The sequence below is a fragment of the Schistocerca piceifrons genome, chromosome 1 (genome assembly GCF_021461385.2).
Source record: "Schistocerca piceifrons isolate TAMUIC-IGC-003096 chromosome 1, iqSchPice1.1, whole genome shotgun sequence".
NCBI lineage: Eukaryota > Metazoa > Arthropoda > Insecta > Orthoptera > Acrididae > Schistocerca > Schistocerca piceifrons.
Window position 1 is genome coordinate 722,106,965 of NC_060138.1, and position 23,745 is coordinate 722,130,709.

Below are 23,745 nucleotides of genomic sequence, written 5' to 3' on the forward strand. Positions count from 1 at the left end.
TATTTGCTTTCCTTTTTCCACCCGGAAACCAATAATAGTTTTTCAACCTAGTGTTAGGCCATGTTCAGCGCTTCTTGTCCAATCCGTTAAAATTGCATCTTTAGGGACAGGTCAGGGGGGGGGGGGGGGTGTTCTTCCATGTCTTGCACAGCGTCATGATCGCACTTGTCGTCATCCACGTTACCATGACACCATTTGATCACTTTTGTTTTCACCGGAGCCACGCCTTTTCTTATGCGGTTCAGCGTCCTCCACGTTTTCCAGTTTGTGTGGGAGACGCCAGGCACTATACGGTATTACGAGAGCTTAGTCGTACAGGCTCGCACTCAGTGCCAAACAGCAGGATGTAGATCATCGATGGTTTGTCTGAGCCTCTCTGTGAACTCGTGAGGTGTTCTTCAGCAGCTGAGACTCGCAAGGCCAGAAGCTTAGCGAAGCTTTGGTGCGGGTCCGCTTTTCATACATCCTGTTGTGATTAGGCATGCTTCAGTAAGGTTTATGTCGACCTTCTTCGCATGGATAGACCCAGCCCATGCAGGGCAGGCATGTCCAGCGGTAGGGAAAGATAGCGCTTGGCCAGTGGTTTCTGGATAGTAGGTTTTGCTCCCCATTTGCTGTTTACGAGTTTCCGCAAATTATTCTTACTGGTAGCCACATTCTAATGGTTATTTTCGCAGTGATATCTATGTGTCATGGAACGTTCTAACGCCACACACAGATAATTCAGTTCATCTGTATGTTCGAGCGTGGTATTATTCAAGAAAGCATTGTGCTTCCACTTTGTTTGCCGAGATCGAAGGTGGAAAGCTCTTACTTGAGACTTCGAAGGATTCGGTTTAAGGGAGTTACCTTCATAGTATTCTGATAAGACTCCGAGTGCTTTCTCCAGCTTCTCCTCTACCTTCTCGAAAGTCCTCCCCTGAGCTGCGATTGCCAAGTCATCTGCATACAGGAAATGCTTAGTATGATTTGGTACTGGCTGACCATTAGTGTAAAGGTTGAAAATGAAGGGGGCCAGAACGCTTCCCTGGGACAGCCCATCTCCTTCGTTTCCCTATCAGGTCTTCTTTCCATCGAGAACGACACAAAATTTTCTGTTTCTGGTAGGGAGACTCAGTGATCTCGACAAAATGGCAATCTATCAGTTCGTTGCAGATTGTATAGAAGAGCAATCGTATGGAGAGCTGAGATCGACCAATGCTAGCCCTAAAATCTTTTTACTTTCTCACCTTTCTTCTGTGTGTTCTGTCAGGTACAGAAATCGGATGGTGCATACTTTGCCGGACCTAAAAGCAGCTTCTTGAGGGATATGTTTCAGGTCGATAAGAGTCTGCCATGCGGTTGAAAATGAGCCTCTCATGCAATTTGTACAGGTGAAAAAGAAATGAGACAAGACCATGCTTTCTTTCGAGGCTTCAGCAATGCCTCTATTCTTGCCTTTCCCCACGTCTTGTGGATATTGCTAGTTTTGTGACAATGGTTGAAGAGCTGCAGGATACACATTTTGGCGCCCAGACCAAAATGTTTTATCTGCTCCATGCACATTCAATCCACCCCAGCCGCTTTACCGTTTTTCATAGTACTGAAGCCCTGGTTGAATTCTTCGTAGTGAAAGGCATTGAGAACGTATGGGTTTTCCATTATAGGATCCAGCTGATTTTTAGTGTTTGGTGTTTTGGATTGTACCTTTCATTCGAGAGCAGCTGGAGGGCCAAAAGCAGTTTGGAGCCTTTCTGGAACACCGCTGAGCTTTTTAATAAGATTCCAGGCTATTTTGCTCCTGTTTGTCATGTCCATCTTTTGCAGAGTCTCAATCCATCTACTGTGCCTCGCTTCACTTAGTATTTCCAGCAGTGCTATACTGAATATTACGGTTTCTTCATGGAAAGGGTCCTTCTGATATAATTTCTCATATTTAGCATGGAGCTTCTTAGAACCATGTGAGAGTCCTGGAGTGAACTGCTGTGTGCAACCGCGTGGTGTATGTTGTCTTGAGATTCTTTGCAATATTTTTACAAATGCCTAGTAATATTCATTTGGTCTTCCTAAAGTTAAATCTTCTGCAGAAGGGCACTGCAGTGGTCTGTATCCCAATTGATATGTGCTGGGTTCGAGGAATGGGCTGCTATATCATTTTAATACAGCAGCGTTGTAGCCACGCTACCATATTTTACACAGCCGGCCGGTGTGGCCGAGCGGTTCTAGGAGCTTCAGTCTGGAACCGCGCGACCGCTACGGTCGCGGGTTATAATCCTGCCTCGGGCATGGATGTGTATGATGTCCTTAGATTAGTTTAAGTAGTTCTAAGTTGCAGGGGACTGATGACCTCAGATGTTAAGTCCCAAAGTGCTCAGAGCCATTTGAACCATTTGAACCATATTTTACTCGTAAAGGAGTAGAGAAGTTTTGGGTCACGCTCACACCTCCAGCAGATGACCGTTCTCATTTGTTCCGTTGTAGCGCCAGTTAATGCTGCGGCAGTTGAAATCCCCTACTGCGGATTTGGCATTTTGGTTGTTGACCTTTTTTTTGCGGTAAGAAAGTAATTTCTGTTACTGGAAGTTTGTACGCAGCTGTAACTGTGAAGTTTTCCACTTTCTAGTTTTCGTATTTCAGTGCCATTATTTGTGGTTTTATCGACAGAGGTCACGATTACGTCTGGTCTAATGAATTTGGCACTGCCGTGTTTGGGGTCTGGTGCTTCCACAGTAATCGCATTCCCTGTATTTCTTGCGCTTTTGCTTCGCCGCCCCTGTGAGTTTCTTGAACGCATAATACGACCCATGTATGTGTTAGGCAGTGTGACGACAACATGACTTCTTTGGTCCTTGTCATTACCTCGAGCTTTATATTTACAGTCGTCGCAGTTGACTCTGAGAAGTGCCTATTTCGGATCTCGTCGACGATGAGGTCATTAGAGACTGATTACAAGGTCGGACTGAACAAGGCGAGGGATCGAAATCGGCCATTCCATTTCACAGTAAGCAGCTTCGTATTCATCTAAAGCGATGTGGGGAAATCAGGAGAAAACTGAATCTGGATGGTCCTACGGATATTTCAACCACCGTCCTTCCGAATAGGAATCCACGGGCCACCTTCCTCGGTGCCCTGAAAACAAGTTCCAGAGAAACACCTTAGAGCAGTTGTCGCCACTATGTCACACGAACACGTGTTTCTCTAACAATAGTGCATGTTCTCACGCGTTCCTCGTTGGCTGAGAGTACTGCACTGAATTTAAATATTCTGTAGTTTTGTTGGACATATTGTATACAAAAACAGCATACGCCTACAAAATTGCACAACTTAATTCATACGCATACAGGTGAAAGTGATTACTATACATATGTAAAATTGCAGATAGTTCATACATTTCAAAATGTATATAATACACTTCATATATTTAAACATTCTTCAATGGAGTAACACCAATCATGCGTTAAATATGACTTAAAAATTTTTGCATAGTTTTTGACATCAGTATTCGTTTTTATGTGCTTGGTAAGTCTGTTATTAAATTAAACTCCCATGTGGACAATATCTTTTTGCTACGTGGATGCGCTGATTTCGTTCAAATTTAAGTCTCCGTTTTGTTTGGCATAGTGATCATGGATACAACACTATTTTTTAGTCTGCTGTCCTCATCTGTTACATTTATTTTAAAGGAAGCAATAGAGAAGGAAGGAAGATTAGGATTCAACGTCCCGTCGACATCGAGGTCATTAGAGACGGTGTAGGAGCTCAGATTGTTTCAAGGATGGTGCAGAAATCGGTTCAAATGGTTGAATTGGCTCTGAGCACTATGGGACTCAACTGCTGAGGTCATTAGTCCCCTAGAACTTAGAACTAGTTAAACCTAACTAACCTAAGGACATCACAAACATCCATGCCCGAGGCAGGATTCGAACCTGCGACCGTAGCGGTCTTGCGGTTCCAGACTGCAGCGCCTTTAACCGCACGGCCACTTCGGCCGGCGCAGAAGTCGGTCGTGCCCTTTTAAAGAAAGGAGCGATTTAGGGAAATCACGTAAAACCTAAATCCAGATGGCCAACGAGGATACGAAACGTTGTCCTCCCGAATGCCATCCCAATATGCTAACCACTGCTAACCAGTTCTCTCACTCGGTAAAGAAATAAACACAAGGTTTACGCAACGTAGATACACAGTAAAGGAGTAAACTTCTCTAGATGAATCTCTAAGTTTATATCCAAACACTGTCCTAACGTCAATTTTTTGCAGCCTGAACTTACAGATTGCTGCTTCATAGTTTCCCCAAAATGTGACTCATAATTTAAGGCGAGAATTAAAGTAGGCGTGATATGCACCCTTTACTGTTTTCTGCTTTTCTCACTTTCAGGATTTTAGTGAACAAATAAGATAGCAAGTTTGCTCAATTTTGAATCAGATATTGCTCATGCTTATTTCATCTAATGTTGGTTTGCAGGTACAATCGTAAGAATATGGTCCCTACACTCTTAGCATCTGGTTTATCGTTGTGAGAGGTATCCAAGATGTACATATTCTTGTCCGAAGTATGTACGTATGCTTGTCCGAAGCATCGCGAGGTTTTTTTGTTTGTTTTAAGGTGGTTATTCTATGCCCAGTAGTTAAGTTGTTTTGTGGCAGTGTTTATTAGTACCTGTAACTCTTTCTTGTTTCCCCATTTCAACAGAACTATGTGTGTTTTCTGCTAATGTGACAGTTTTATGGGCTCCACATTTAAGCTCAGATTATTGATGCGTAAAGGAACAGAAGTGGTACATTTCCGAGCTTTCAGGTATACCATATTTAATTAGATTTTACTCTGATATGTGTCCAGAAATAATTTCAACATTTGCATTAGTGTGCTTGATGCTGAATTCTCGCGAGCGATTACTCAGGAAGGAACTGATCCAGCCGTTGGATAGACCGCAGAATTCACAAGCGTCGACAGCAGAATCTTATGTTCTGCCATTTCAAAAGCTTCTGATCGCTTGTAGTTGGTGAGGTCGTGTGTTTGGTGTCTTGTGCAGTGGTGGCGACTGAGGTGGTGATCGGCCCTGAGTCGTGCTCCCTGGTGTGCCCCTTCTGCCACGCTTCCGTGAAGACCCGGGTGGACGTCGTCAGCAACAGCAGGACACACTGCAGCGCCTGCGTCCTGTGTCTGGTGGGGTAAGGCGCTCTTACACCTGTTGCCGCTCGCCGGTTTATCATGCTTTCCTTACTATAGTGTTTCGTAGTTATCGATTTGCTTTTTTCTGATAGTGAGGTTTTCTAAACGCAAACGACGTTTTAACTTCGGAAGTAACACATTAACGGGCCTTCCCACGTTCAGTAATATTGTCAGACCATCAATATATTAACCGTCTGTGAGCGCATATTGACGTATTGTCGGTACTAAAAATATTGATGGTCTTCAATGTGTTCTCATTATTGCAGAACTATAGACCTATATCTCTAATGTCGATCAGTTGTACAATTTTGGAACATGTATTATGTTCGAGTATAATGACTTTTCTGGAGACTAGAAATCTATTCTGTAGGAATCAGCATGGGTTTCGAAAAAGACGGCCGTGTGAAACCCAGCTCGCGCTATTCGTCCACGAGACTCAGAGGGCCATAGACACGGGTTCACAGGTAGATGCCGTGTTTCTTGACTTCCGCAAGGCTTTCGATACAGTCCCCCACAGGCGTTTAATGAACAAACTAAGAGCATATGGACTATCAGACCAATTGTGTGACTGGACTGAGGAGTTCCTAGGCTACGGTCGCAGGTTCGAATCCTGCCTCGGGCATGGATGTGTGTGATGTCCTTAGGTTAGTTAGGTTTAAGTAGTTCTAAGTTCTAGGGGACTGATGACCACAGCTGTTAAGTCCCATAGTGCTCAGAGCCATTTGAACCATTTTTGAAGTTCCTAGATAACAGAACGCAGCGTGTCATTCTCAATGGAGAGAAGTCTTCCGAAGTAAGAGTGATTTCAGATGTGCCGCAGGGGAGTGTCATAGGACCGTTGCTATTCACAATATACATAAATAACCTTGTGAATGACATCGGAAGTTCACTGAGGCTTTTCGCAGATGATGCTGTGGTGTTTCGAGAGGTTGTAACAAAGGAATATTGTACTGAAATGCAGGAGGATCTGCAGCGAATTGACGCATGGTGCAGGGAATGGCAATTGAATCTCAATGTAGACAAGTGTAATGTGCTGCGAATACACAGAAAGATAGATCCCTTAAAATTTACCTACAAAATAGCAGGTCAGCAACTGGAAGCAGTTAATAACATAAATTATCTGGGAGTATGCATTAGGAGTGATTTAAAATGGAATGATCATATAAAGTTGATCGTTGGTAAAGCAGATGCCAGACTGAGATTCATTGGAAGAATCCTAAGGAAATGCAATCCGAAAACGAGGAAGTAGGTTACTGTACGCTTGTTTGCCCACTGCTTGAATACTGCTCAGCAGTGTGGGATCCGTACCAGATAGCGTTGATAGAAGAGATAGAGAAGATCCAACGTAGAGCAGCGCGATTCGTTACAGGATCATTTAGTAATCGCGAAAGCGTTACGGAGATGATAGATAAACTCCAGTGGAAGACTCTGCAGGAGAGACGCTCAGTAGCTCGGTACGGGCTTTTGTTAAATTTTCGAGAACATACCTTCACCGAAGAGTCCAGCAGTATATTCCTCCCTCCTACGTATATCTCGCGAAGAGACCATGAGGATAAAATCAGAGAGATTAGAGTCCACACAGAAGCATACCGGCAATACGAGACTGGAATGGAAGGGAGAACCGATAGAGGTACTCAAGGTACCCTCCTCCACACACTGTCAGGTGGCTTGCGGAGTATGGATGTAGATGTAGATCAATACATACTGAACGTGTGAGCTCAAGTATTGACCATTTGACAATATTCTCCATTCTTATGATGCTTACAGAGCTTCATGAATCAGCCACAAGGCGGTAGTGTGCACTGTTTATGATTTCACTTCGCCGTTGTCTAGGCTACAGTAAAGCAAACCACTGATTCAATTTTTCAAGTAGTTTTTTAACACAAAACAATTGTATTAGGCCTGTATAGTGGTAATCGTTGTATATACCAAATTAGGATGGTCAACGGAGGATTCTCTATGAAATTACTTACGTTATGAATTTGAGAATATAGTGCAGGATGGTGAATTACAAAGCAGTTCGGAAAAACTCTTCCACTACGAAAACTACGTCATATACACACACTAAAAAAAAAATTGCATCATCTCGGTTCTTAGAGTTCCGGAACCTGTACAGAAAATTGGATTAGAGATCAATGTAATCATCATTTCCGCCAGAATGAGATTTTCACTCTGCAGCGGAGTGTGCGCTGATATGAAACTTCCTGGCGGATTAAAACTGTGTGGCTGACCGAGACTCGAACTCGGGACCTTTGCTTTTCGCGGGCAAGTGCTGTACCATCTGAGCTACCGAAACACGACTCACGCCCGGTACTCACAGCTTTACTTCTGCCAGTATCTCGTCTCCTACCTTCCAAACTTTACAGAAGCTCTCCTGAGAACCTTGCAGAACTAGCACTCCTGAAAGAGAGGATATTGCGGAGACATGGCTTAGCCACAGCCTGGGGGATGTTTCCAGAATGAGATTTTCACTCTGCAGCGCAGTGTGCGCTGATATGAAACTTCCTGGCAGATTAAAACTGTGTGCCTGACCGAGACTCGAACTCGGGACCGTTGCTTTTCGCGGGCAAGTGCTCTACCATCTGAGCTACCGAAGCACGACTCACGCCCGGCCTCACAGATACTGGCAGAAGTAAAGCTGTGAGTACCGGGCACTCTCTCTGTCTCTCTCTGTTGCCTCTCTGTCTCGTCACAGACCAGTGACTCTTTCTAACATACTGTAGAGCTTGTGTACGTTAGCCAATAGCGGCGGGTTTCACATCAAATAACATTGTTCATCCGCAGAGTCAGAGCATTTGGTAGAGTCCCACAATTTCAAAGGTCTAGGACTGATCGTCCACTGTCTGTGCTTTTCTGGAGAAACAGCCAGCTTTCGACATCTTGCATACAAAGGTGCATTCCAGGTAAAGAGAGAAAGTTCTCATTCCATTTCCTAGTCGTAAAATGTTTTCGCGAGGTATTGCTCTACGGCGATGTTATCTGCGTTTCTATACAATGGGTTAACTTCCTGCAGCTCTTGGGCATGGCAACAGCCTCCTTCTCTGTCCAGTAACCCCTTGGACCACCCCTAGTGGTCTTTTCAATAACTTGCTCTGGAGGGTGACTCTCTTACGGCTTCGGCCCGTGTGCGATCCTGCTTGTCGCCTCATTGAACTTTCAACATTTCCCACTGTTACATTTCTTCAAGCGTGAATTAAAAGTAGGAGAACAGCAAGACGGCATGAGGCATGAGATTTACACTGAAAATCACTAGTACCGTAGTATAACAGCTTTACTGACGCAAATTAAATATTCCGATTAAATCAGTGTTCCATCACTGATTTGCGTACGTGGTGAGACTGCTTCCGAAGCACTGTCTTGTCATAGTCTGTAGCAGGATATATCCATTACTGTCTCTGCCCGCAGAGGAGAAATATTATTTACTTTTTGTCCTTTCGTATCCAACACCACTGACCAACAAGTGTTTCCGTATTTTCCTGCCACAGTTAAGTCTATATGCTGTAGCCGTAATGCTATGCTCTTTGGGAATATTTCACATTATAGACATGAATATCATTTGATATTGAAATCTAGTAAAGAATAATTTTCCTTTGTACAAGTTCACCACATTACACAGTGATTCATCAGCTCCTCAACAGTTTTAGCACACGTAACTACGATGTCATCAGCATAGGCTACTATTCAATCTGTGGTTTCATCCGGATATACTAACGTGAGGATTGGTTCGACAGTGAAACCTCAATCATCGCCCCATGCGGGCTTTACTTGATGATTCGTTGTGTTGTCTTCGTTTCTCGCTCGCCTGTCCAGCGCTTGAACCACGCAGTAATTGCAGCAACAGTGATGGAAAGTGCCAGGCACATCAGAGAACAGTAAAAACCACGAAAGATTTCAACAACGGAAGAGATGTCAGTCCACTGCATGGTTACGAAATCTAGAGGTTTCGTTGATGACATCATCAATCGACAATCCCTGTATAAAATCAAACTATCGCTTTGTTAATGTCATAATTCTCTCTATTAACCAGAAGCTGTCGAACCATACCCGTGCTATTTAGAGGTTTTTATAGATATAGATTATGACCTTTGATTTTTCTTCTGGTACTCGTCCAATCCACGCGTGCAGTATCTGCGTTTTAAAGTATACAGGCAGAAATATCGGTAGCGCCACTTCATCAAAGTAAACGTCCTTCGCACGAAAAAACATTCGTCAGTGCTTGAAAAGAACCCTGTTGGCAAGCAAGGCGCATCCCATCATGTCTTGTTTTAAGTACTCTAACCCTACGTACGTGTACCAACGTGTACCATGACTCATCAGTGCAGGCGACCCTTTTTACTGTGAACATCCAGTTGTGCGTTTGAGCATAGGTGCAAGTGTAGAAGCGTTGGCTTTTATTTCTCACTTTCCCCGTACATTTTATCCATATCACTACTACACGTGTCAAAATTTTTCTGAGGTACTTTCTGTTGTAAACGGTTACTGCTGGATGAATGGTTATCTAGATAGAGGTTTGCAAACAGAAACTGGGGAAAGTTAACCAATGTGAAACTATGCACTCTACTGTAAGTTTCGTCTGTTACAAAATTTTTCTGGGTCACCACCAAATTCATAAGCTTTTGACAATGTTGACTGGAATACTCTCTTTCAAATTCTGAAGGTGGCGGGGGTAAAATACAGGGAGCGAAAAGCTATTTACAATTTGTACAGAAACCAGATGGCAGTTATAAGAGTCGAAGGACATGAAAGGGAAGCAGTGGTTGGGAAGGGAGTGAGACAGGGTTGTAGCCTCTCCCCGATGTTATTCAACCTGTATATTGAGCAGGACTTGGAAGAGTAGTTGAACGGAGTGGATAGTGTCTTGAAGGGAGGATATAAGATGAACATCAACAAAAGCAAAACGAGGATAATGGAATATAGTCGAATTAAGTCGGGTGATGCTGAGGGAATTAGATTAGGAAATGAGACACTTAAAGTAGTAAAGGAGTTTTGCTATTTGGGGAGCAAAATAACTGATGATTGTCGAAGTAGAGAGGATATAAAATGTAGACTGGCAATGGCAAGGAAAGCCTTTCTGAAGAGGAGAAATTTGTTAACATCGAGTATAGATTTAAGTGTCAGGAAGTCGTTTCTGAAAGTATTTTTATGGAGTGTAGCCATGTATGGAAGTGAAACATGGACGATAAATAGTTTAGACAAGAAGAGAATAGAAGCTTTCGAAATGTGGTGCTACGGAAGAATGCTGAAGATTAGATGGGTAGATCACATAACCAATGAGGAGGTATTGAATAGGATTGGGGAGAAGATAAGTTTGTGGCACAACTTGACTAGAAGAAGGGATCGGTTGGTAGGCCATGTTCTGAGGCATCAAGGGATCACCAATTTAGTATTGGAGGGCAGCGTGGAGGGTAAAAATCGTAGAGGGAGACCAAGAGATGAATACACTAAGCAGATTCAGATGGATGTGGGTTGCAGTAGGTACTGGGAGATGAAGAAGCTTGCACAGGGTAGAGTAGCATGGAAAGCTGCATCAAACCAGTCTCAGGACTGAAGACCACAACAACAACAACAACCAAATTCGTTAAAATTGTGAAAATTTAATATAAGAACTGAATTAATCACTGAATTGGTAACTATAACTAACGTGTTAATATTAATAAAAAGATCCAAGTGAGCATATGGAATTAGCACACGGAAACTATTTAAGTACGATCGTTAAATAAAATAATTCAGGGCAAGCAGGAGCTTAAGCCTCAACAAAAAGAATAAGATAATCAAAGAAAGACTACATATGTAAGGCCTGCCTTTTGTGCAGGTTGGTCTGAGAAACAGTGATCGCAGTTTAGCATAGTTTATTATAATAAAACATCATATTAAAATGTACAAAATAATTATAAATTATGATCTGTCGTTGCCTCTTATGTAATTCATTATCTCACTTGCTATTATATTGTGTTGTGGTGCACAGTGGTGATAAATGAGAACGAAATCTTGGGCGCGCATGGGAAAAGTTCACATAAACATTCACGATTCACACTCAAGAATACAGACAAAAAGAATTATGCCCATCACATTAAGTCAGAGGCTCAGAGGTTCATTCCTCTCTCCGACACTGAATTAATGTGAATAAGAATGCTATGGAACACTTTCAAAAATGTGTGTGAATTCCTAAGGGACCAAACTGCTGAGGTCATCGGTTCCTAGACTTACACACTACTTAAACTAACTTATGTTAATAACAACACACACACACACACACACACACACAGACACACACACACACACACACACACTCACCCATGCGCGAGGGAGGACTCGAACCTCCGGCGGAAGAGGCCGCGAACTCTTTTCGACAAAGAAATTTATCTCCATTACCTTGCACGTCAAATTAAGCTTCGCTGGAAAGAAACACCCGCAAATGCCGTAAATGTTCATGAACAAAGCAAAATTATTAAGGCTCGTGAAAACTTCAAGTCACAGATATACAAACAACGAGGTCTTCGGTCGCATCGGATTAGGGAAGGGAATCGGCCGTGCCCTTTCAAAGGAACGATCTAGGAATTTGTCTGAACCGATATAGGGAAATCACGGAGAACCTAAATCGGGATGGCCGGACGCGTGTTTGAACCATTGTCCTCCTGAATGAGAAGCCAGATAGTTAACCACTGCGCCACCTCGCTCGGTGACACAAATCCCTGAAGATTGACCATTCATCCTGTTACACTGTATACCCTGCAAGCCATCTAATGGTGTTTGGCGGAGAATGTTTTGTGTACCACTCTCACTTCTCCCCTTTCCTGTTCCAGTCGCTAATGGTTCGCGGGAAGAACGATTGCCGGCAAGCGTCCGTGAGGGCTCGAATTTCGAATTTTATCTTCGAGGTCTTTTCGCGAGGTGGACCAAGGAGGTAGCAAAATATTTGTCGACTCTTCGAGGAAAGCACACACTCGGAACTTCTCCTGCAGCCTCTGACACTGGAGTCGGTTCATTATTTCGGGGACGCTTTAGTGGTGACTGTATGACGTGTAACGAAACGTGTGCTCGTCTTTGGCTCTTCTCTGATTGCTCTATCAATCCTATCTGGTACGGATCCCATACTGACGAGCAGTATTCAAGTATTTGGCGAACGAGGACTTTGTAAGTTAGTTGTTTTGTTTCATGTAGCTCTTCCACTTCAGTTGTTTCGTACACACACTCCTCGGTAATTTATGGAAGTAACGCTTCCAGTGATTGTTCTGCAATAGTGCAATCATGCAATAAAAGTTCTTTATGCATATGCAGTACGTTGCATTTGTTTATGCTGAAGGTTAATTGCTAATCCCTGCACGAAGCGTCCATCCTCTGTAGGTTTTCCTTCACAGATCTTGAATGTTGTCTGATATATCATATATCTTCTTTTCTTTCTTTTGCTACTGCCTTTATCCCGCATTGTGCGCAGGGTCGGCAGGGTTAAGTACGGATTTGGCATGGTTAATTTTAAGGGGTGGCCGGATGCCCTTCCTGCCGCCACCCCATACCCCCGGGGACGGAATTGGTGTACCCCAGCTGTCTGCGTCTAGTGTAAATCATGAAATAGTGTGAATTTGTTTCATATGTCTGCAAGTCGTGTAACTGAAGCGGGACTTGGGGACCAGCCCAGTATTCATCTAGTAGGATGTGGGAAACCGACTAAAAACCACATCCAGGCTGGCCGGCACACCGGCCGTCGTCGTTAATCCGACGGTCGGTTTCTATCCGAGGCCGGCGCGCCTACCCGAATCCCGGCGGGTTGATACGTCATATATGCACCGCGGTTATTGTGGAAACATCTACATCTTCATACATACTCCGCAATCCACCATACGGTGCGTGGCGGAGGGTACCTCGTACGACAACTAGCATCTTCTCTCCCTGTTCTACTCCCAAACACAACGAGGGAAAAATGACTGCATGTATGCCTCTGTACGAGCCCTAATCTCTCTTATCTTATCTTTGTGGTCTTTCCGCGTAATGTAAGTTGGCGGCAGTAAAATTGTACTGCAGTCAGCCTCAAATGCTGGTTCTCTAAATTTCCTCAGTAGCGATTCACGAAAAGAACGCCTCCTTTCCTCCAGAGACTCCCACTCGAGTTCCTGATGCATTTCCGTAACACTCGCGTGATGATCAAACCTACCAGTAACAAATCTAGCAGCCCGCTTTGCTTCTATGTCCTCCCTCAATCGGACCTGATACGGATCCCAAACGCTCGAGCAGTACTCTAAAGACGTGCTGATGCGTGGACAGCAACTTCTCTGTCGCAAGGAAATTCATTATATTCGAACTGAGAATATGTTCGAGAATCCTGCAACAAACCGATGTTAAGAATATTGGTCTGTAATTTTGAGGATCTTCTTATATACAGGCGTCACCTGCGCTTTTTTCGAGTCGCTCGGGACTTTACGTTTGGCAAGAGATTCGCGATAACTGCAAGCTAAGTAAGGAGCCAATGCAGTAGAGTACTCTCTGTAAAACCGAATTGGAATCCCATCAGGACCTGGCGATTTATTTATTTTCAACCCATTCAGCTGCTTCACATCCCCAGGGATGTCTATCACTATGTCCTCCATACGGGAATCTGTACTATTGATGTACAGTTTTCACAGAATGGATTGAATATGGAATGGTAGTCAGGAGTTCATATAGTTAGCCAATAACCAGATGGTAAAAATACTCAGAAAGTGTATTTCTTGTGCTAAAGTACACTTTTTAAATGGGACAACGCTTATTGACATTAACAAACTAAAGGTGGAGTATATTAGAATGTCAGTGGTGTCTGTTGCAGGATTGTAGTGCGAGTCGTTTACGAAATATCGTAGTAGCACACACTAAAGAACAACTGAAGTGCGTACACTAGTTACGTGGATTCTGGCTAGTGACGAGACAACTGACCATCAAAGGTTGTGTTCAAAATGAACACGCTTCCAGCCTGTTCTGGAACGTCTGCTGCACACGTGCTAGCAGTTCAGAAGAGATGTCTGAGCAGGCCGCAGTATTATGTCGTTGCATGTCATCAGGTGAAGTCTAGTTCCGTAGGACCAAAGGGAGGAGCTTATCGCCATGGCCAAGGACCGCGTTAGTATCTGAAATTACAACAGAAAAATAATAACAGATAGAATGAAATGTTTATGAATCCTAGAAAGAGAAGCTATAAGTTTATATAAACGCAATCAACAATATAACACAAGAGTTAGATTAATTTTTCAGGGAACCCTTCTACAGAAAGAATGAGTGGCCCATGAGGAAACTCTGCAGTTTAAATTTGAAAGGGCGTGGATTACTGCCAAGATAGTTGAGTACTTGTAGTATATTACTGAAAATTAATGCAGCAGTATACTGCACGCCTTTCTGCACAAGAGTCAACGAAGTGCGGTCCAAATTCTGATTGGATTTCTGCCCAGTATTAACTGAGTGAAAGCTGCTAATTCATGGTAATAAGCTGATATTGTTGTCAAAAACCACGTTAAAGAATACATATACTAAGAGACCAATCTCAGAATACCCAGATTAATGAACAGGGATCGACAAGAGATTGGCGAACTTACACCACTTACTGGCTGTACCGCCCGTTTCTGAGCCAAAATTATACTTTGACAATGGGAAGAGTTACCCCAAAATATAATACCATACATCATAAGCGAACGAAAATAAGCAAAGTAGATTACTTTTCGTGTCGAATTATCACTTACTTCAAATACTGGTCTAATCGTAAAAATTGCAGCATTAAGTCTTTGGACAAGGTCCTGAATATGGGCTGTCCACGACAGTTTACTACATCTGATCACCTAGAGATTTGAACTGTTCAAGCTCACCAATCATGTGGCCATTCTGTGTGACTAAAACGTCAGCTTTTGCTGAATTGTGTGTTAGAAACTGTAAAAACTGAGTCTACTGTGATTTAAAGTTAGTTTACTTTATACAGACCAAGAACTTATGTCTTAAACTGCACTATTTGAAACGGTGCCAGCGTTGCACACAACATCCTCTACTACCAAGCTAGTGTCATGATCAAACAGAAATATTTTAGAACCACCTGTTGTAAGGTGTCAGGCAAATCCAACACCTTCCATGAAAACCCTGACATGATAAGCAAATCCAGTAGTATGTCTCATAGCTCCAAATAAATCGTGACATTAAATTAACCAAAGTAATACGAGTAACGAGTGAGCAAATGGAATACCACAGACTAACACAAGAATGCCTAAATGCATGTCATACCTTCGCACCGTGAGACAGACGCAGTTCCGAGGGGAGAAACGAGAACAGAAACCGAGAGCAGAACCGTGTTAAGCGAGAAGGCCCTACGACAAGGGACGGACACCCACGTCGCCAGCTAACCGCTACGACCACACCACCCGCAAGTTTTAGCGTGAGACTTTTTCGCGTCTCTGTTACGTTAGGACCACCCCCAGCCCATGTTAAAAGCTAGAGCCCTCCAGAAGAACAGTATAGATCTTACGATAACGCTAAAAGGACCACACCAGCTGCAAGTTTTAGTGTGAGACTTTTTCACGTCTCTGTTACGTTGCAAACTTTAAAAACATTGCCCCACCATGAAAAGTATAACGTTTCTCATCGGATAGACAGAACTTTTGTAGGCGGAGCTTAAGGTTAACATTGAGACCCTAATTGGTCAGATGAAAACACATCCAGATAGTTCTTTTTTAAACCAACTTCGGTAAATTGTAGTAAGGAGAAGTTAGGAGAGAGTTGCTTCCGAGAGGGCGAGCTGGACGGAGCTGCGCCGGCCGCCGCCCCCTGACAAACACCGACAAGGTAACGAACGCACGCGATGCCACATTTTTGAGCGCATAAGGCTTCGTTCAGAACTGCAGAAGTGTCATCTGTTACATCCCCTTTACGTAATACTAGTGTCGATCGTCAATTAAAGCTCATGGTGTTCACATTTGCCACTTGAAGTAAAAATCTGAAACTCGATGATTTTTCTGTTATATACACTCCTGGAAATTGAAATAAGAACACCGTGAATTCATTGTCCCAGGAAGGGGAAACTTTATTGACACATTCCTGGGGTCAGATACATCACATGATCACACTGACAGAACCACAGGCACATAGACACAGGCAACAGAGCATGCACAATGTCGGCACTAGTACAGTGTATATCCACCTTTTGCAGCAATGCAGGCTGCTATTCTCCCATGGAGACGATCGTAGAGATGCTGGATGTAGTCCTGTGGAACGGCTTGCCATGCCATTTCCACCTGGCGCCTCAGTTGGACCAGCGTTCGTGCTGGACGTGCAGACGACGCTTCATCCAGTCCCAAACATGCTCAATGGGGGACAGATCCGGAGATCTTGCTGGCCAGGGTAGTTGACTTACACCTTCTAGAGCACGTTGGGTGGCACGGGATACATGCGGACGTGCATTGTCCTGTTGGAACAGCAAGTTCCCTTGCCGGTCTAGGAATGGTAGAACGATGGGTTCGATGACGGTTTGGATGTACCGTGCACTATTCAGTGTCCCCTCGACGATCACCAGTGGTGTACGGCCAGTGTAGGAGATCGCTCCCCACACCATGATGCCGGGTGTTGGCCCTGTGTGCCTCGGTCGTATGCAGTCCTGATTGTGGCGCTCACCTGCACGGCCCCAAACACGCATACGACCATCATTGGCACCAAGGCAGAAGCGACTCTCATCGCTGAAGACGACACGTCTCCATTCGTCCCTCCATTCACGCCTGTCGCGACAACACTGGAGGCAGGCTGCACGATGTTGGGGCGTGAGCGGAAGACGGCCTAACGGTGTGCGGGACCGTAGCCCAGCTTCATGGAGAAGGTGCGAATGGTCCTCGCCGATACCCCAGGAGCAACAGTGTCCCTAATTTGCTGGGAAGTGGCGGTGCGGTCCCCTACGGCGCTGCGTAGGATCCTACGGTCTTGGCGTGCATCCGTGCGTCGCTACGGTCCAGTCCCAGGTCGACGGGCACGTGCACCTTCCGCCGACCACTGGCGACAACATCGATGTACTGTGGAGACCTCACGCCCCACGTGTTGAGCAATTCGGCGGTACGTCCACCCGGCCTCCCGCATGCCCACTATACGCCCTCGCTCAAAGTCCGTCAACTGCACATACGGTTCACGTCCACGCTGTCGCGGCATGCTACCAGTGTTAAAGACTGCGATGGAGCTCCGTATGCCACGGCAAACTGGCTGACACTGACGGCGGCGGTGCACAAATGCTGCGCAGCTAGCGCCATTCGACGGCCAACACCGCGGTTCCTGGTGTGTCCGCTGTGCCGTGCGTGTGATCATTGCTTGTACAGCCCTCTCGCAGTGTCCGGAGCAAGTATGGTGGGTCTGACACACCGGTGTCAATGTGTTCTTTTTTCCATTTCCAGGAGTGTAGATGTGATATGGTATAGGTCATCCTTCGATCCATTGTAGAACTTGGAAACCCATTCAGGGAATATTTGTTCACATTTTTGTTGAATGCAGTTGGTTTTTACCATCCTGTATTAAAACATTTCCTTTTATCAATAGTGCAATTTATAAACGATGTTTTGTGAGTAGAATAAAATTTCCAATGGTAAACTTAACTGCTTTTTCGATGTTATTTTACCAGCTAACTAAAAATAGGAAAGCCTTGAACCCCTTCCACTAAATTTAATTACTATTAAGATTCCTTTACAGGGAGTGCAGTGGAGCTGACGCTGAAATCATTAAGTATTTGGTTATATCATCGCTAGTCTCACTGTGCTCTTCTGAATTCTACATGTCATGTGTGGTCTGGCGTCTCCTTACCAGCAACAGGTCCCAGGTTCAAACTAGTCAATTCCCTAAAAAACACGCTCAAAGCGTCGTTGCGCGAAAGTGGTAGGGAGACACGATACAGAACAAACAGACACCATGCAGCATGTTTAGACTGTAACACCAAAAGGCCCCAGCATTGATCCCTGGAGCACACCTCATTTAACCGTACTCTACTCCAATCCCACATCATCAGATATTATCAATAATGTGGGGAATGACCATTTGCTGTCTGTTCTTAAAGTAAGAGGTGACCCAGTTGTGAACTCCTCCCCGTATTCTATAATGGTCCACCCTCTGGAACGGTATTTTGTGATCGACACAATCAAACGCCTCATTTAAATAAAAAAAGATGTCTAGCGTATGAAACTCTTTTTAAAATGCATCCAGTAAATCACAGAGAAAAGTGAAGACAGGATTTTCAGTTGTAATTTGATTTCCAATGCAGACAGCATCTTTCAGCTACACCCACAGAAAAAAATTTGCATGCATCAAATCTGGGGAAGGAGCTGGGCAAGGTCCAGGTACTCTGTATCCAATCAAACGATTTGGAAACTAGATTAAAACTGTGTGCCGGACCGAGACTCGAACTCGGGACCTTTGCCTTTCGCGGGCCAGTGTTCTACCAACTGAGCTACCCAAGCACGACTCACGCCCCGTCCTCACAGCTTTACTTCTGCCAGTACCTCGTCTCCTTCATTCAAACTTAACAGAAGCTCTCCTGCGAACCTGGTAGAGCACTTGCCCGCGAAAGGCAAGGTCCCGAGTTCGAGTCTCGGTCCGGCACACAGTTTTAATCTGCCAGAAAGTTTCATATCAGCGCAGACTCCGCTGCAGAGTGAAAATCTCATTCTGGATTTGGAAACTGTTCGTGATGACGTGCTGTAGTTTCCTCCTAGGCTACGAGGGAACATGTTCTAGCGTCCGTGGAAGATAATCTGTTAGGAGGCTGCGACACTTGCGAATATCAAGATTTCCGTCTATGAAAAACTGGCCTATGAACTGATGGTTCAGTATCCCGCACCACACGCTTACATTCCGTGGACGCTGACGTTCCACCTGCCAATGAAGATTGTCAGCAGACCAATAGTGTAAGTCTCGGCGGTTTATCCGGCCATGATTGGTAAATGTGGCTTCATCAGTAAACAAAATACGTGATACATCTGGAGTATCCTATCTTATCACCCATGTAAAGACGTTAACACGATTCTCATAATCGTTTCCAAGCAGCTCTTGATGGAGAGAGATGTGATAGGAATGGAGAATGCGTAGTACACTTGGCTGACATACGCCACTTCCTCGTACGACTGTGCAGGAGCTAACATGCAGATCAACTGCAACAGCAGCAAGTTACTGTTACGTTGTGCAGGTGTTATACTACCACTTTCACGTAACTGTTGAAGAGGGCCGTGCGATATTAGCCGAGCGGTCTAAGGTGCTGCAATCATGGACTGTGCGGCTGATCCCGGCGGAAGTTTGAGTCCTCCCTCGGGCATGGGTGTGTGTGTTCGTCCTGAGGATAATTTAGGTTAAGTAGTGTGTAAGCTTAGGGACTGATGACCTGAGCAGTTAAGTCCCATAAGATTTCACACATATTGTTTTGTTGTTGAAGAGGCTGATAAATAATTCCCTAGATGGTTGATGTGTGTTGGAATATCTTGCTACGTACACCATACAAAAACAAACTGCATTCTTCCTACACTCCCCATACACCATGAGCAAGTCGGCTTTTTCTGATCTGGTAAATCCTGTCATCCACTCACGATTTGCTGCTTGGACTGTCAAATTTCAGTGCACCAAGGAACACACAAGCACACTGTAGGCACTCACAACAACATCTGCCCTAGCAACTACGCAGCTTGAATGGCACAAACAAGTGTTGGTTTCGAAACTTTTCAAAGCAAACGACGTTTACTAGAATCTTGCAACAAACGCCACTACTTTTAGTTTGTTAATGTCAGTAGGCACTGTTCCATTTAAAAAAGCGTATGTTTCCACAAGAAATGTACTTTCTAAGTGTCATTACATACTGTTTATTGGCCAACAATGCGAGCCGCTGACTAGCAATCCATTCTGTGAAAGCAACACATCAGTAGCCCTTTTCATTTCCGTATGGAGATACATTATGTGATCAGAAGTATCCGGACACGTGGCTGAAACTGACTTACAAGTTCGTGGCGCCCTCCAGCGGTAATGCTGGACTTCAATATAGTATTGGCCCACCCTTAGCCTTGACGACAGCTTGCAAGCTCGTAGTCATACGTTCAGTCTGTTGGTGGAAGGTTTCTTGGGGAATGGCAGTGCCGCACTGAGGAGAGGTATCGATGTCGGTCGGTGGGGGTTGGCACGAAGTCGTCGTTCCAAAACATCCTAAAGGTGTTCTACAGGATTCATGTCAGGACTCTGTGCAGGCCAATTCATTACAGGCATGTTACTGTCGTGTAACTACTCCCCCACAGGCCGTGCATTACGTAAATGTGCTCGATCGTGTTGAAAGATGCAATCTCCATCCCCGAATTGCGCGTCAAGAAGCAAGAAGGTGCTCAGAACATCAACGTAGGCCTGTGCTGTGAAAGTGCCACCCAAAACAATAAGGGGTGCAAGCCTCCTCCATGAAAAACATGACCACACCATAACACCACCGCCGCCGAATTTTACTGTTGGCACTACACACACTGGCAGATGACGTTCACCGGACAGGGGCCATACCCACACCCTGCCGTCGGGTCGTCACATTGCGTACCATGATTCGTCACTCCACACAACGTTTTTCCATTGTTCAGTCGTCCAATGTTTCCCCTTTTTACACCAAGCGAGGCGTAGTTTGGCACTTAGCGGGGTGATGTGTGGCTTATGAGCAGCCGCTCGAATATGAAATATAAGTTTTCTCACCTCCCGCCTAACTGTCATAGTACACTACTGCTCATTAAAATTGCTACACCAAGAAGAAATGCAGATGATAAACGGGTATTCATTGGACAAATATATTATACTAGAACTGACATGTGATTACATTTTCACGCAATTTGGGTGCATAGATCCTGAGAAATCAGTACCCAGAACAACCACCTCTGGCCGTAATAACGGCCTTGATACGCCTGGGCATTGAGTCTAACAGAGCTTGGATGGCGTGTACAGATACAACTGCCCATGCAGCTTCAACACGATACCACAGTTCATCAAGAGTAGTGACTGGCGTATTGTGACGAGCCAGTTGCTCGGCCACCATTGACCAGACGTTTTCAGTTGGTGAGAGACCTGGAGAATGTGCTCGCCAGGGCAGCAGTCGAACATTTTCTGTATCCAGAAAGGCCCGTACAGGACTTGCAACATGCGGTCGTGCATTATCCTGCTGAAATGTACGATTTCCAGCGATCGAACGAAGGGTAGAGCCACGGGTCGTAACACATCTGAAATGTAACGTCCACTGTTCAAAGTACCGTCAATGCGGACGAGAGGTGACCGAGACGTGTAACCAAAGGCACCCCATACCATCTCGCCGGGTGATACGCCAGTATGGCGATGACGAATACAGGCTTCCAATGTGCGTTCACCGCGCTGTCGCCAAACACTGATTCGACCAGCATGATGCTGTAAACAGAACCTGGACTCAACCGAAAAAATGACGTTTTGCCATTCGTGCACTCAGGTTCGTCGTTGAGTACACCATCGAGGGCGCTCCTGTCTGTGATGCAGCGTCAAGGGTAACCGCAGCCATGGTGTCCGAGCTGATAGTCCATGCTGCTGCAAATGTCGTCGAACTGTTCGTGCAGATGGTTGTTGTCTTGCAAACGTCCCCATCTGTTGACTCAGGGATCGAGACGTGGATGCACGATCCATTACAGTCATGCGGATAAGACGCCTGTCGTCTCTACCGCTAGTGATACGAGACCTTTGGGATCCAGCACGGCGTTCCGTATTACCCTCCTGAACCCACCGATTCCATATCCTGCTAACAGTCATTGGATCTCGACCAACGTGAGTAGCAATGTCGTGATACGATAAACCGCAATGCGATAGGCTACAATCCGACCTTTATCAAAGTCGGAAACGTGATGGTACGCGTTTCTCCTCCTTACATGAGGCATTACAACAACGTTTCACCAGGCAACGCCGGTCAACTGGTGTTTTTCACGCAATCGGTTGGAAACTTTCCTCATGTTAGCACGTTGTAGGTGTCGCCACCGGCGCCAACCATGTGTGAATGCTTTGAAAAGCTAATCATTTGCATATCACAGCATCTTCTTCCTGTCGGTTAAATTTCGCGTCTGTAGCACGTCATCTTCGTGGTATAGCAATTTTAATGGCCAGTAGTATAGTTGCAGTGGATCCTGATGCAGTTTGGAATTCCTGTGATATGGTCTGGATAAACGTATGCCTATTACACATTACGGCCCTCTTCGACTGTCTGTGGTCTCTGTCAGTCAACAGACGAGGTCGGCCTGTACGGTTTTGTGCTGTACGTGACCCTTCACGTTTCCACTTCACTATCACATAGGAAACAGTGGACCTAGGAATGTTTAGGAGTGTGGAAATATCGCATACAGACGTACGACACAAGTGACACCCAATCGCCTGACCACGTTCGAAGTCGGAGCGCCCAATTCTGCTCTCTCATGATGTCTATTGACTACTGAGGTCGCTGGTATGGAGTACCTGGCAATAGGTGACAGCATAATGCACCCAATATGAAAAACGTTAGTTTTTGGGGTGTCCGGATACTTTTGATCACATAGTGTATGTCGCGATTCAACTTAACGCAAATGTCAGCAGACTTCATCGAGTAAAACTAAAGTTGCATAACATTTACCGCTGTCTTTGAACTCGAACGGAAATGGCAGTCTCTGAGTGTTCTGGATCACATGTTGACTAAAAGTACAACATTAAGCGATTACATGTAAGCATAACTGTGCGAGCATTTAGTTTTGTTCGTCATAACCCACAGATTTATTGTTCATTATATTTACTTCAGCCGCTATGAGTCTTTTTATAACAGTCATGCACATGTAATATGAATGCTTCAGTATCTCGATCCTATACTCGTACCACTCATAAAGCTGTGTGCTCTTCTCTGTAGAATAACTACAGTGTATTCATATATTAACTTTTTTCTCTATTTTGCAACTATCTTTGCTCACCTTAATGTTCTCATTATGATGCATTTCTGTTTCAGAGGCCTGTGTTGCATGTGGATTCCTTACTGTATGGACAGCTGCAAAAGCAAGATACACTACTGCCCTAAATGTGGTGCTTATATTGGCACGTATGACAAATGATGTGTTCGTGATAACACAAAATATGTAAAATTTTTATTAATTTTTGTTACAGAAACGCATGAATTTGGTGTTTATGACACTGCAGCTGCATGACCGTTAATAAATATTTATTGTTTGCAAATTCTTTGTGAGCCATTTGTCAGTCAACATTCCCCTTCCAAAGCTAATGTAAAGCAAACAGAAGCCGAGGGTGAAACTATCGCAATAAATGATCATTTACTAACGATTTTCCTAATCTATAGAAATATTTGTGGCAGCCACAGAGATTTCCGAAATCTTTAGTTATTCACGCTCAGCCAGAATCTGTATTAGCATCATCAATATACTCAAAATATTTTTACTGTCACGTAAAAAAAGTTTAATTTCTAAAGAGAGTATTGTCATATTACGAGTCTGCTTATGCAATTAAAACTAGTGTTTCATATTCGAAGCTTATATTGTGAAGCCAACACTGCTAAAAAGACAGATTGCGTTTAATTTTTGTAACTACATTCGTGCACTGAATTGATCCGATGATCTCCTTTGCATTTCATTTCG

General features: G+C 44.4%; 1 protein-coding gene across 1 annotated transcript in view; it reads left to right on the forward strand.

Annotated features, from left to right (window-relative positions):
• Window positions 1-23,285, forward strand: part of LOC124771984 (lipopolysaccharide-induced tumor necrosis factor-alpha factor homolog) — a 168,007-nt gene extending 144,722 nt beyond the window's left edge. Inside the window, exons 4-5 of the mRNA XM_047249329.1 lie at window positions 5,010-5,148; window positions 23,106-23,285. Coding sequence (XP_047105285.1) covers window positions 5,010-5,148; window positions 23,106-23,208 — 242 coding nt within the window. The 3' untranslated portion in view covers window positions 23,209-23,285. The remainder of the gene's footprint in view (window positions 1-5,009; window positions 5,149-23,105) is intronic.
• The last annotated feature ends 460 nt before the right edge of the window (window positions 23,286-23,745 follow it).